This window comes from Lolium rigidum, chromosome 6, assembly GCF_022539505.1.
Source record: "Lolium rigidum isolate FL_2022 chromosome 6, APGP_CSIRO_Lrig_0.1, whole genome shotgun sequence".
NCBI classification, from domain to species: domain Eukaryota; kingdom Viridiplantae; phylum Streptophyta; class Magnoliopsida; order Poales; family Poaceae; genus Lolium; species Lolium rigidum.
This window is the reverse complement of record NC_061513.1, coordinates 108,880,337-108,894,339: the sequence shown is the minus strand read 5'-3', so window position 1 is coordinate 108,894,339 and position 14,003 is coordinate 108,880,337. Positions and strand designations below refer to the sequence as shown.

The window sequence follows — 14,003 nt, the reverse complement described above, 5'->3', positions numbered from 1 at the left end:
TGCAAACTTTTGCGTTTTACTCCCTCCGTTTAAATTAATTTGAATCGGATACGTGTCACTTAGAGGAGGAAGGACGCCGTGCCTCTTCCGTTGTTGTCGAGGCTTACGCTCATACTGGCGATTGATACAGCCGCACACGGGTTTTTGGTGGCCTGATTGAGATGGATGTGGAGAAGATGATGTGCTTTGTTTTTTTTTTGGCGCCAGTACATAGTGCTCAGGTAAGTATTTTGAAGATACAGCAGATTTTCCCTCCATGTCTCCTTAAATGCAGGGAATTCTGTTTCTAATTGTGTGCAGCGATGAATGACAGGATGCTCGTTGGATTGAATTTGATGCCTGATTTTATTACTACCTCTGTCCTAGTTTATTGTTTCAGAGGGTTTTCCAATTTAAAATCTTGTGTCTCCTGCGTTGGTTTGTTTGTTTGTTTGCCGCGTTTATAACACCGTTGAATATCTTCACAACATACCGTCCAATACATCTTATTGTCATTGCTCGACGCCTCGACCGACACAAGAATAGCTCCAACTTCACAGCATGGGAAGTCCAACACAAAAACCCATCGAACACACTAAAAGACAACTAACAAAATCTTACTGCGGCCAAAACATTATTCATAAGAGCCTTCGTTGTTGCACTAACCACCACAAGGAACTAACAAATCGCCGACTGAAAATGATGCCACCCTGCCCCGGCGACCAAACACCAATATTTGCCACTGGTCCATATAGACAAGTCCCACTTCAACACTTTGCCCCAAAGGGGGAATATGACGGTAGGTGGCAGGGCCATTCCCTCGGAGCGAATCGGAGGGGACGGAACTGCACGGCGATTTACACAAAAATAACATAAAAGTGAAAGAAAAGCACAGACTAACCCTCCAGCGATACTATTTCACCAATCTAACCCTTTTGTGTGGCGCCCCTCCCACGGGCGCCACACATGCCCATGTGGCTCCCCTCCTGCCGGCGCCACTGTCCCAGCCGACGTGGCCCCTCGCCGCCGAGCCGGTGCGCCCATCCGACGTGGCAGCATGTGTGGCGCCCTCCCAACGGCGCCACACATGCACTTGTAATCCCCCAAAACATACTGTGGGACAAATCCTCTGGGACTTAGCCGTTTTGCGAGGCTCGATGTGTGGCGCCGATGCCACGGGCGCCACACTTGCCTGTGTGGCGCCGATGCCACGGGCGCCACACATCCACTTAAGTGTGGCGCCCGCGCCCGCGCCCAGCCCGACCCTCTCTTTCTTCTTTCTCTTCTCTCTGCTTCTCCTCCCCAACCGCCGCCGCCGCCCGCCTCCCCTTCGGCCCCCCCACCAAATCGACCAAGGAATTGTCAGATCTATCCGGCCAAGTCCTTCCTCCTCCATTCCTCAAGGTATTCCCCTTCGATTCCCTCTGATTCGTCCACTATTGTTGGTGGATTTGGGTATGAACCCTAGACATGGAAATTCATGTTGGTGGAATTAGATATGAACCATTGATATGTTAGTGCATTTGGCTCTGAACCTAGCAAGATTTGGATATGTTGGTGGATTTGGATATGAACCCTAGATTTGGTGGAACCCTAGATATGAAATTTTACATGTATGTGTTGAAATGGCTATGTATGTGTTGAAATGGCTATGAACCCTAGATTTGGCTATGTAGATATAAAATGGCTATGTAAGTGTTGAATGTGTATGTGTAGGAACCCTAGATATGTTAGTGGATTTGGATATGAACCCTAGATTTGGATATGTTGGTGGATTTGGATATGAACCCTAGATTTGGCTATGTAGATATAAAATGGCTATGTATGTGTTCAAATTCTATGTATGTATGTATGTCTTGAAATGTCTACTATTTGTGATGGAATAACTCATATTTGAACCAAATATTTGTTGGAACCCTAGATATGAATGTATGTGTGTATGTATGGAACTCTCATGTATTTGGATATGAACTCTCATGTATGTGTTGCTCATTTTTGTTAGTGGAATGACTCATAATATGGTTGTGTAAACATGTAGGATGGTGTGGCTTCGGATGAAGAGTACGACAGGATGCACCGGGCTGTTCATATGACGGAGAGGGGAACGGATCTTCACCCTTTGAAGATTCGTTACCATGGCACAGCGGATATACCGTATGACGAGAGGTACACGGAGTTCATCCGGCCTACCGGTCTTATGCCGTTCATATCCCTTGTAAGCCGTGGGGAGCCACACATGAACCCCTCTGCACTCACCGCCCTTGTCGACCGGTGGAGGCCGGAGACTCACACCTTCCACTTGAGGGTCGGCGAGATGGCCCCTACTCTCCAGGATGTTTCCATGATCCTTGCACTACCTATTCAGGGCGAGCCACTGTGTATGAACACAAGCTTCGATGGGTGGCGCCGGCGAGATGGAGGCGCTTATTGGCGGGGCTCCTCCGCTGCCAACGTAACCAAAGAAGAGAGTTCCCGCCGGCGCGTCTTTCGAATGGATCAGGACTAACTGTGGAGAATGCCCGGAAGGGGCCAACGAGGACACTCGGAGGACGTACGCCCGCGTGTACTTATGGTACATGATTTCGAGGACTCTCTTTCCTGACAGTGGGGGGAAGCTGGCCCATTGGTGTTGGCTGAAGGCGCTTACGGTGTTGGACAACCGGTGGAGTTGGGGAACAGCGGCACTTGCCTACCTCTACCGGCAGGTGATGATTTGTTCTATGTACTATTTTCCTATAGTAGTGTGCTAGACAAAGTAGTAACCAAATATCTTATGTACGCAGTTGGACGAAGCTTGTCGCAGGACTGGGGAGCAGGACCGGGAGCGGCGGTATTGGTGGATGCATGCTCCTACTTTCCGTATGGAGCTGGGACCGCCTATCGGTTGGGCGTCCCGGGGTACTCACCGAGACGCCATGGCCTCATCACCCTCACTTTCCCGATCGGGAGCCCACTTGGGCATACCTTTGGGACAATGTCTCGGAGATGACGAGCGATCCAATGGTCATGTACAGGCGAGTACATTGCAGAGTTGGACACTCTTACCGCCGAGCAGGTAACCGATCACTGCGGAGTTGCAATCCTAGTTTTGATTGATTCTACTCGGCATGTTCTAAATATTTGTATGCTGCAGGTGGAATGGGAGCCATATGGTAGCTACTACCGTATTGGCGCGGGGATGGCTGACCTCAACCACAAGTGCACGGAGGAGGCGCGGTTCTGGCGTATGCGCTGCCCACTCATATGCATGTGGCTTGTTGAACACCAACAGCCGCAAAGAGTGATGAGACAGTTTGGGCTGTATCAGGAGTGCTCACCACTGTGGCAAGACACGGACAAGGCGCTTCATAGGTAAACTTCTGGAATCATGCGATGGAAGATTCTTGATAGAAGAGGTACAAACTAACTTGTTGATTCTTGCAGGCTTGATAGGCAGCGGCAGAGGAAGATCACAAATTGGCCGATCCATCATAGCGGCCACATCGCAGCGTTCCAACACTGTTTGGAAGCGGCACGGAATGCTGGCCCCGAGCGGATTGTGCCTCACGACTTGGCCGCTTTCAACAACTACCTCCAGTGGTTCCATGAGAACACGCGTATCGAGTTAGTTAAGCACGCGTATCCTGAGGAGATCTTGGACGACCCCATCCAGTTCGATGAGGTTGGGCAAAGCCAGCACGACACCTTTGCTCGCAGAGGGAGATCGACTTCTATTGCTTCCGAGCTGAACTTCGTGGTAATGGATTCTCTCACTAAATTGTACATCATCTAGATTGCCATGTGCTCGCTTAAATTGTGTATGCTATGTTTGTCACGGCGGGAGGAGATCCAAAAACAGCTCGAGGAGTGCGAGATTATATGGGAGCAGAGCGGTAGAGAAGAAAAACCTGTCGGACCGTTGCGACATTTCATTAAGGTATGATCACCAACTTTGAATGTACACTATTATGTTCGGTGGCTTTGTAACCATGAGTTCCTTGACGCGGAACACCGCACGAAAGATGCGGCGGTTAGCGAACTTGCTAGGTTGCCGCGAAGGCGAAATCCCTACATCCTCCTCTTCGAAGAACCGCAGGTATGGACTATTTTGTTGCTGTCAAACATGTTCTTACTAATTTCAACTTTTGTAATCTCATGTGTTCATGTTTCTGAAGATTCCTCCTGAGGACGACCTAATTCTGAGTCAAGGCATACTTCCAAAGCATACCTCCAAGCAAGCCCCACGGTCAGCTTACCAGTTGAAGCCAAGGGGCAAGGCTCCAAACCGGTACACTCCGGAAGATTATGTCAACCGAGGAAAGAAGGTTGTCACTGAGGAGGATGACGGGCCGCCGCGGAGATCAGCTTTGTCGAGGATGAGGAACAACGAGCCGTTCTCTTCAGATGAGGAGGAGGAGGAGGAGCAGGAGGAGCAGGACGAGGAGCAGGAGCAGCAGCAACAACAGCCACGACAGCGGACGAAGAGGATGGCCGTCCGGAAGCAGCCCGCGAGGACGGCACGTCGAGGACGCTACTAGGATGTGCTATGTGTTGTTGTGAACTCTATATTCATAAGTATCGATTTGTGAACCCTATGTCATTTCAAACCATGGTCTGTAATGCTACTTGTTGTTTGAATCTACGTGCTACAATGTGACCTATGAAGTGTTATATGTGTATGTCATGAAATTGCTACTTGTTGTGTCCAATGTTGTACTCGTAACTCGTTGGAGTTTGGTAGGATTTTTCATGTTTTCAACACAAGTCCATGTGTGGCGCCCTTCACACCGGCGCCACAAGTGCTAGTGTGGCGCCCGTGGCATCGGCGCCACACATGCCAACTTATATGAACCATTGGGTCGAAAACATCCGGGGGCTCCGGACGATAAGTCCTTAGCCGTTTTCGCGAGCCTCTATGTGTGGCGCCCGTGGCATCGGCGCCACACAGGCTAGTGTGGCGCCCGTGGCATCGGCGCCACACATCGAGCCTCGCAAAACGGCTAAGTCCCAGAGGATTTGTCTCACAGTATGTTTTGGGGGATTACAAGTGCATGTGTGGCGCCGTTGGGAGGGGCGCCACACATGCTGCCACGTCGGATGGGCGCACCAGCTCAGCGGCGAGGGGGCCACGTCGGCTGGGACAGTGGCGCCGGCAGGAGGGGAGCCACATGGGCATGTGTGGCGTCCGTGGGAGGGCGCCACACAAAAGGGTTAGATTGGTGAAATAGTTTCGCCGGAGGGTTAGTCTGTGCTTTTCTTTCACTTTTGGGTTATTTTTGTGCAAATCGCCGAACTGCACCGCTAACGCCTTCATCAGGATTACATTGAAACTGAGTCATCACAAATGTTCAAATAAAAATATTTCTTGAAATTGAGTTATAGAATGAAGCACACACCAACGGATGAATCCTTAATTACACTTATAGCAAAAAAGGGAGGTGTAGCTATAGCATATACTACTCATATAAGTAGTTCAGATCGATGCACGCGTATCTTGCACGTCGATCGCATGGCACCCAAGTAATGAAAACTCGTATCACTCCACAACGACAATTGAGTCAGGCAAGCGAAAGCTAGTGTATAAATGTTGGTCTTGACTCCTTCCAGCTCTTGATAATGCATGGACTAGAGCTGAGCAAGCGTCTGCAGGTCGACGGGGTGGACGTCGGACGGCAGCGCGGCACTGTAGGCCCTCCGTCCGACGAGGATGTTGGCCGCCTCCGACGGGTGGAAGGCGTCCCAGAAGAGGTACTCGGCCCTGTTGGCGCACGGCGTCTGGTAGGGCAGGCACGTCACCTGCCCGTTGTTCCTCCCCACCCCGCAGCACCCCGTGTTCGTCACCGTCAAACCTGCACAGCCGAAACGTACGATTTCGTTCGTCGGTCAGCTAGCTGATTCCAGCACAGACATGGATGAACATTTCACGGAACTTCTTGGTCAATTACCATGCGACCCTGGTGATCTGAGGATGTCCTGGAAGATCCCGTAGGCGTTGATGTAGGTGAAGTGCGCGCCCGGCAGCGTGTTGAACTGGTCCACGAGGTTTACCACCTTCTGGTTGAAGATCTCGATGGCGCTGTTGATCTGCTCCACGCAGGTGACGCCGTCGGGGCTCTGCTGCGCAAGCTCGTTCGGGCTGCACCCGACCTGCCCCACCCCCATCAGCGCCACCTTCCTGGCGCCATTGTTGTACAGGGCCCTGAGCTGCTGCGCGTACTGGTTGGCGAGCACGTCTGCGTACTGCTCCGGCGTGTACTGCCGGCTGGTGCCGTACACGGTGGGCATGAAGTAGTTGTTGAGGTAGTCGTTGCTGCCCATGCCCACCGTGAAGATGCACTGACTCAGGTGGTTCGCCGCCGAGTCCTCGTCGCCTAGGATGCTCACCACCTGCCGCACCAAATTCTGGTAGTTCTGGAGCTGCCCGCCCAAGGGGATGCGCTGGCCCTGCACGCGCATATCGTGTTTTGCAGCGTACATTCGTTAGACCACATTTCAAGGAGAGAAATCAGGTTTCCGTAAACCAAGAAGAAAGGTTTGTGGTCGAGCACGTGCCAGCTGCTGGCCGGTCTCGTCCCTGATTCCGGCGGCGGCGGAGGCGAAGTTGACGCCGGAGAGGAGCTGATCGCTGCTTGCACCCGCGAACGCGGGGATGTAGTCGTCGAAGCCCAGAAGACGAGCTGAAAACAACAACAAATTAGTTTAGCGTCGTTGATGATTATTAATAGATTTAAAGTCCGTTTCGTTAAAAAAATCAGTGTTCTTTTCGTTTAATCACCAGATTTTATTCTCGGTTGATCTAGCTCTAATTTAATTCTCGATCACCCGATTCATGTGTAACTGGAAGAAGAAATTGTAATTGCATACGGGTGCAATTCTCATGTGCATGAATCACAATACAAATCTAACGGATCTAGAGTCTGATCTTGAACTAACTTAATACTCGGTTAATCTAGAACTAGCAAAAGAGATATTTCTTTTTAAATAGGCCTTAGTCAGTAGTAGATCATTAGCACGCCAGAAAAAGAATCGACTTATCCACATATGCAGCTTAGGTAAGTGACCTCTATGACCAACTTAACTAGAGTAGTCTAACATAAGGTTCGCTCGTGCCGTTCGTTTCATGAGAGGAGACACATGGATGCTCTGGAGTAAGGATGTTGGTCCGGAGGCAGTGAATCTGTCATTATTCTCTGATTTTGTCAATGGAATGTTGTGGATCTTGGTTCAAGATAGCACGCGATGTCCCGGTTGACGTGCCACAACAACATGTGTTTTGCTACCTGCAGCGGGTATGTTTATCGATTCACAAAGCCTTGTTGGCGATGGTACTCTCTTGGATCTAGCAATGATGGAGGCCCGGTGTCTCTTCCAACGTGCGTTTAGGCGGCGTTGGAGTTTGGCAGCGGCCGCTGTCTTCGGCGAGTGCAAAAACCAGAGGGATAGTTTTGTTTTTTATCCTTTAGGAATTTTTTGTAAAGTTTTTCGGACAACTATTTTCTCCTGATCTGTCTGAAAGTTTCCATGTTTGTGTACTCATGTAACTTGTTTTTCTATTAATGAAATACATGGTTGCTCTCAAAAAAACTATAGTCTTTTGTAGTTTGGTAGTCTTTAGCAGATAGTCACGCGCTTGCACACATGACTGCTTTTTAGCCTTCCGCTCCAGCACTCATCTATCTGCAGGCAGAGCTAGTCACGGGCTGCTTTGGCTACTGGTTACCTGCTTAACTGCTTCGAGTTTCCCAGCATCCCTCTGCGCGCGCGCTACTCAACCAGACAACATTTCTGCCCGTGTGCGCCATGGACTTTGCCTTTATACAGCGCAAAGAGTCCGAAACTAGCTATACCAGCTAGCATATGGACATGGTCATCACGGCAAGTAAATGGTCTGGGATTGCATGAAGATGACATCATCTGAGTTGGCACTTACTAGAAGCGTCTAGTCTTCACAAGGACCACACAAACACCTCGTACATTCACTCATTCAGTCGATCTGTGCAGACTAGGAAATTGTACTAGCTAAACGGAGCTACTACTGCGCACGTACTGGGCAACTCCTGGATGTTTAGTGAAGTGTAAAAAACACATGCCGCGATGATATCGTGAGAAGATAACTAAACCACGCCGCATGCAGCTCAGAAACCAGAAAAGCACCTAGCTTTACGAGAGCGAAAACACGGGGAAGATCTAGGAGTAGGAAGAGGAGGAGGAGCTGCTAGTAGTAGGCGACGCTAGCTTACAGATGGCGTCGACGGTGGTGAGGCCGTTGCTGAATCGGCCGGTGGCTCCGGCGGCGAAGTCGATGCCGTAGGGCGGGTAGTTGGCCCGCGCCAGCGACGCGATGTCGTTGTTGTTGCCGTTGTCCACCAGCGAGTCCCCGAACACGAAGTAGCACGGCACCTGCGGGTCGGCGTGGGCGCCGGATGCGGCCACGAGAAGCAGCACCAACAGCAGCGGCGGCAGCCACGACGAGGTCACACGCTCCATTTTCTCGCCGCCGCAAACGCGCTAGCTAGCTTAGCCCTGAAGCGTTCCGGCGGGCCGGCGGCGGTGGGTTGCTGTAGGTAGGTAGAAGAAGGATGTGTTCGATCGAGACCGGAAGAGGCCGACACATTCGAGTCTTATTTATAGGGCAGCTTGATGTCATCGTTGGCTAGATCAGGTATTGGCCACGGTAGACTGTAGACTGTAGTTCTGCAGTGTAGACGTCCCCGGAAGTCGTCCGGATCGGGCTATCTCGCAGCGCATGCATGTGGGTGCATGGTTGGAGCAGTCACGGTTGGGTCAGGGCCGTGCCGCGGAGGCGAATTGATTGGTCGACACGCGCCCGGTGATCACGGTACCGCGAGCCGCGAGGGCGGCATGCCGATGCATGGTGAAAGCTGCAACGCAGAACGGCTGGGGGGGGGGGTGATGCGCCAGATCGAGACATCGCCCAACTCCCTGGAGACCAGGCGGCGGCCAGATCCAATCTCCACCGCGTTGAGATCTGGGCCCCTCTCCCTCCGCTTGCCGCTCCAGCGGCAGGAGGGAGAGGGGACCTCGTTCCTCCTCCGTTTTGTAGTTAGGGCTTGGCTGCTGTGGTGCGTCGTTGGGGTGGTGGGAGCGACGCCCGGGCAAATAAATCTGCCTCAACTCCACTCCCACACCGGCGGCGACCTTCACGGCGGCGTCTCGGAGTTGTTGGCAACGTGTGCTTGTCGATCTTTCGGGTTGGCAGCTTGGTTTTCTCGCCGGTCTTCGGATCCGGCGAGATCCGTTTCTCGACGTGTCACCGGCGCTTGTCGTTATCCACGGCGGCGGCCGGGGCCGGGCGAGGTGGTTCTTCCGGAGCGAAGATGTTGGTCCGGAGGTGGTTGGTATGCGGTTCTTCTCCGACTTCGTCGATGGGAGGCGGCGTATCTTGGTCCAAGACAGCACGGGGCGTCCCCGGTCGACGTGCCACGGCCGACATGTGCCTCGCGCGCTTGCGGCGAGGCTCGTTCATCGACTCACAAAGCCTCGTTGGCGATGGTGCTTTTTTGGATCTTGCAATGGTGGAGGCTCGGCGTCACTTCTTGCGTCCATCTCGGCGGCGTTGGAATTGGACGGCGGCCGCTGGCTACGGTGGTTGCAGGAAACCCTAGAGATCGTTTTGTATTTCTCGATCTTTTAGGATTTTATCTGCAAATTCAGGATAATCATTTTATCCCGGTTTGTCTTTTAGTTTCCACATGTGTTACTTCATGTAACTTGGTTTTCGATTAATGAAATATGTGGTTCTCAAAAAAAAAAAACGGCTGGGGGATTCGCAGGATGTCGGCCTCTTCCGTCATTCCCCTCCCACCGAGACCTTGTTTGGCGTATGATTTTTAGAATGTACTAGGAATAGAAGAACCGCAGGGTTAGAATACTATGTTCAGTTAAATTCTAAATGATTTAAAATTTACAGAAATGTTTTTTCAATTAGCCTTTGATTCACAAAAAATTAAAGGAACTGTAACATGAACTTTCAGTGGATAGAATTTTTTCTCAAAAACATATTGCAATACAATTCTATATAAAAAAATCCTATGCATTTCTAAGGATCCAATCCTACGAATCAAAATCCTACAAAATTTCCATAAGATTCCTTTGACTGAAACAAGCTCTGAATGTCTGTTCAATCGGATGCCAGACGCAGAGGACACCAAATTGACGTGGTTCGTATTTACCCTATGCATGTTTTGCCGTTTCTGCGGTTTTAGTGGTATACATGTATCCGCACATGCATGCTGATAATTCGATATGCATATTGGCACTTTATTTTTACGATAATTTTGAAGAGAAAGAACAAGAGCATGCTTGATTCGTAGAATAGGAAAAACATACAAATAGCAAAAAAAGTATGATTGCATTGTCATGCTCACTCCAACCTTGTAGGAATTCATATGAACTAAGGGCTCGTTTCATTCAAAGGAATGCCATATGAGTTTTGTACGAATTTCATCCTTTGCAATTGTCCATATGTGCCTTGTTTGATTCATAGGATTGGAATCCGTATGAATGTATATGACTTTTTTTATAGGATTGTATTGCACTATGTTTTGGAGGAATATTTCCATCCAGTCAAACCTCATGTTACATTTTCTTCGTTTTTCCTCTGAGTCAAACACTACTTATTAAATATCCCACATGTTTCAAATTAGCTAGGATTCAACTAGCCACATTTTAAATCTTGAAGTTTTCCTATTTCCATGTTCTAAGAATCCCGCAAATGAAATAGGCCCTAAAGTTTATTTGATTCCAGCACAGGAGAAGTAAAGAATTCTGAAAAAGAGGTATGAGTGAATGTTAAACTTCCTATGAAATCTAGTGCAAAAAATATCTTTAGAAAAAAATCCTATGAGAATCAATCCGATAAATCAAACAACCATCATAGGAAAATTTTCTACTATAAGATTTAATCCTACAAATTTTCTATACATATCATTTAAATAAAAAAGCCTAAGAAAATAACTCTGGTTCTACTCTTGCAGTATTACTTGAATCATTTTTATAGGGTGGTCTCGAGCATACATGCACAGCGCGTTGAGTAGAAAGTACATTGATTGATATGTTCTAGCATCAGCTTCGCAACTTGGGTGCTTCGAGTCACATGCCATGTATTCATGTGCACCGGTGCTCAATCATGTATAGTACTCCGACCACGTCAGCAGCCTGAAATTATGAACGAAGAGGCTCCGGCCCATGCACCCGGACCCCCTGCTACCCGGTTCAGATAAGCAAACGCGTTACTACGTACATTTATTCAGCTGGTTGTTGTTGAGATCTCAATTTACGTATGGTTGTCGCAAATGATTGACGGCCGGCCTTTGCTTTGGGCCATAGGAATGGTTAAGATCCAGTTTCAGGCCATGCCCTCAGTGCTCATGCTGGTGTGTTGGAAAGTTTAGAAAGAGAGAAATGCTCGGATCTTCCGTAACCATGCTTCAATGGCAATGACAATCATCACAAAGGTCAAAGAGGAGGCTAGCTAGAATGTGGAGCATACCCGGGGCTAAGTTCGTGTGTAATGTGATCCCGAGAGAGTAGGCCATCGTAAAGTTCATGGATTCCTCCTATGCATTTGTTCGAAACCTCTGAACTTCTTATCTGACGAAAATGGCAATATTTTGCCTTGTTGTTTAGAAAAACAGTTTAAGGGCATACTGTGTTTGACGTAAAACATGATCAGTCTAGCTAGGGGTGCATGGGAAAATTTAGGGGTGTCCTCCTGGTCCTGGGACACGACACATGCATGGAAAATATGGAATCACCGATTCACGGCCGTCAAGCTAGGCCCACATCCTTGATTAGTAGCACCACTACATTTTGACCTGTACGTAACTCCAAAATTTATTGCACCGATTTGGTAGAGAGATACGGAAGATCCGAGCATTTCTCTCTTTCTAAACTTTGACGTCTGTCATCCGCCGGTGCAAGACCAGGCAGAAGCGCTGGCTCGGCCCCATACTACAGCGTTTATCTGCCTTGCCCGATCTCCTTGAATTCGGCGTGTGCACAGCGCTATACCTCGAGGGCGCCATTCACGTACGTACGGTTCGCCGCTAGAAGCGCGTAAATGCGGCGGAGGCCACCTTGCAGTTGCATTGCATGGAAAGTTCCAGCGCCATATGACGCGGATCGATCAGAGAACTAGGTACATGCAGCGCCCCGGCGGATCGTTGTGGCGCTAGGGGTCACCTATTTTAGACGTCTAAATTATTCACACACGTGTGTTTGCGTCGGTTTACAGATATAAAAGTATTCATTTTTGTTCACGTGACCGTTTGCGTCTGGGTGACTTCAACGACCCGACGTATTTTTTCTACTTATTTTTTCCTCTTCGCCGTATATAAACATAGTTACAAACATTACACAAACTAATACATACATAATTAGAAACATCGTTTTACAAACTAATACATAATTAGGAACATGATTTTACACAAACTAATACATACTCCCTCCGTCCTAAAAAGTAAGGCGTCTAAGGATTAGTCAAAAGTCAACGTTTTTTAAGTTGACCAAGTTTATACAGAAAAATATAAACATTTACAACATGACCGTAAATTATATTTTCTTAATATGTCCATTCAATATTGTAGATGTAAATATATTTTTCTTATATTTAGTCAAAGTTAGTAAAGTTTGACTATTGACCAGTTCTTAGACGCCTTATATTGGTTTACACAAACTAGAACATTGCAAAATGAGAAAACCTAACTAATGTTGGTTTCGTATGTTCCCTGCCAAGAAAGAACACTCTCGGACACACTTAATCACCCAAACTGAAAAATCCAGCTAGTATTTATAGGCCTGTTGTTTCCACCAAGGGAGGACATACGGAAACCGCCACTACTGGCTTCAATTGGCTCGTGGTCATACTCGCTGCAAAGAAAGAACACTCTAACAACTCTAACTATCGGTGTTCGATCCGGACTCGCCGGTGTGGTAGTGCCTGCGGCAGGATGTGTCGTCGAACACCTTGACGATCATCTCGTCGTGCCCCTCGTAGAGGAAGGTGAGCTGGCAGTCGGGCACGAGTGTGAGGTCGCGAAGGAACTTTTCCCATCCCGTGTGCAGGTACATCTTGCCCTGCCCGTCGAAAAGGACCACGACATGCCACCGGCAGAAGTTGCAGCTGGCCTCCCGTAGCTGCAACTGGGCCAACTCGTCGCCATCGATGAACTCGGCAAACTTGTCCGGGAGCCGCTTGATGCCGAGGGGGTCATCATCGATGCGGAGGAAGAACTCGAAGCATCGCTCCTCCTGCGAAGACGAGGAGGGCGTAGGCGACGGCAACCGTAGGGTCGTAGCTGCTCCACCTCGGTGGCCCCGGCTCCGGGGGCGTCCAGGCCCATGGCCCGACCGCCTCTCCGGCCTCCTGGACCCGCCATGGACTTCCTCGCAGGGCTGGCTGCGTCGCAGGAAGGCGCTACGGTGGACCTTGTGGCGGCTAGGATTTGTGTGGAGGAGTGGATGAGGAAGAAGAGCGCGCGCCCGCTTTATATAGGCTGGAGGCAGGCGATGGGCGCGGGACGCGTGTCATCGCCATTACTGCGTTGGCGGAGGTGGGCGGCGGCCGCTCGGCAGTCGAGGCATCGCCATTAACATGGTGCAGACTGCCGAAGCGACGCAGCAGCAGCGCTACTCGCTGGCGCGCCTGAGAAGACGCATCGAGCCAGGGTCGCTGCCAGGCGGGCCCGACGAAACGTCCGCCAAACATGAGCGGACAGTATGCGCATCCGCGCAGCGTCCGCAGATACGCATCCGAGGCGCATATTTGGGCCAGGTTTGCGTCACCGGAGACGGCCTGGTCACTTTGCGTCGCCCCGCTGGAGTAGGGACCCGACGCATTTTTCGACCCCGCGGACATAAACGGTCGCTCAACTTCCGTTTGCGTCGCCCCGTTGGAGATGCCCCAATGGGGCGACACAAACAAGGAGCCGTTTGCGTCCGCATGGTCAAAAAATACGTCTGGGACCAGCCCGACGCATAGTGACTGAGCCATCCGCGGAGACGCAAACGTGGCAAATATTTGC

The 14,003-nt window shown here is 49.9% G+C and overlaps 1 protein-coding gene across 1 annotated transcript; it reads right to left on the bottom strand.

Annotated features, from left to right (window-relative positions):
* Positions 1-5,583: 5,583 nt before the first annotated feature.
* LOC124663093 (GDSL esterase/lipase At5g45670-like) lies at positions 5,584-8,445 on the bottom strand. Its single transcript, XM_047200839.1, has 4 exons — positions 8,199-8,445; positions 6,511-6,635; positions 5,904-6,402; positions 5,584-5,807 (listed from the first exon to the last, which is right to left on the bottom strand). The coding sequence occupies exons 1-4, from the start codon at positions 8,443-8,445 to the stop codon at positions 5,584-5,586; spliced, it is 1,095 nt and encodes a 364-aa protein (XP_047056795.1).
* Between the last annotated feature and the right edge of the window lie 5,558 nt (positions 8,446-14,003).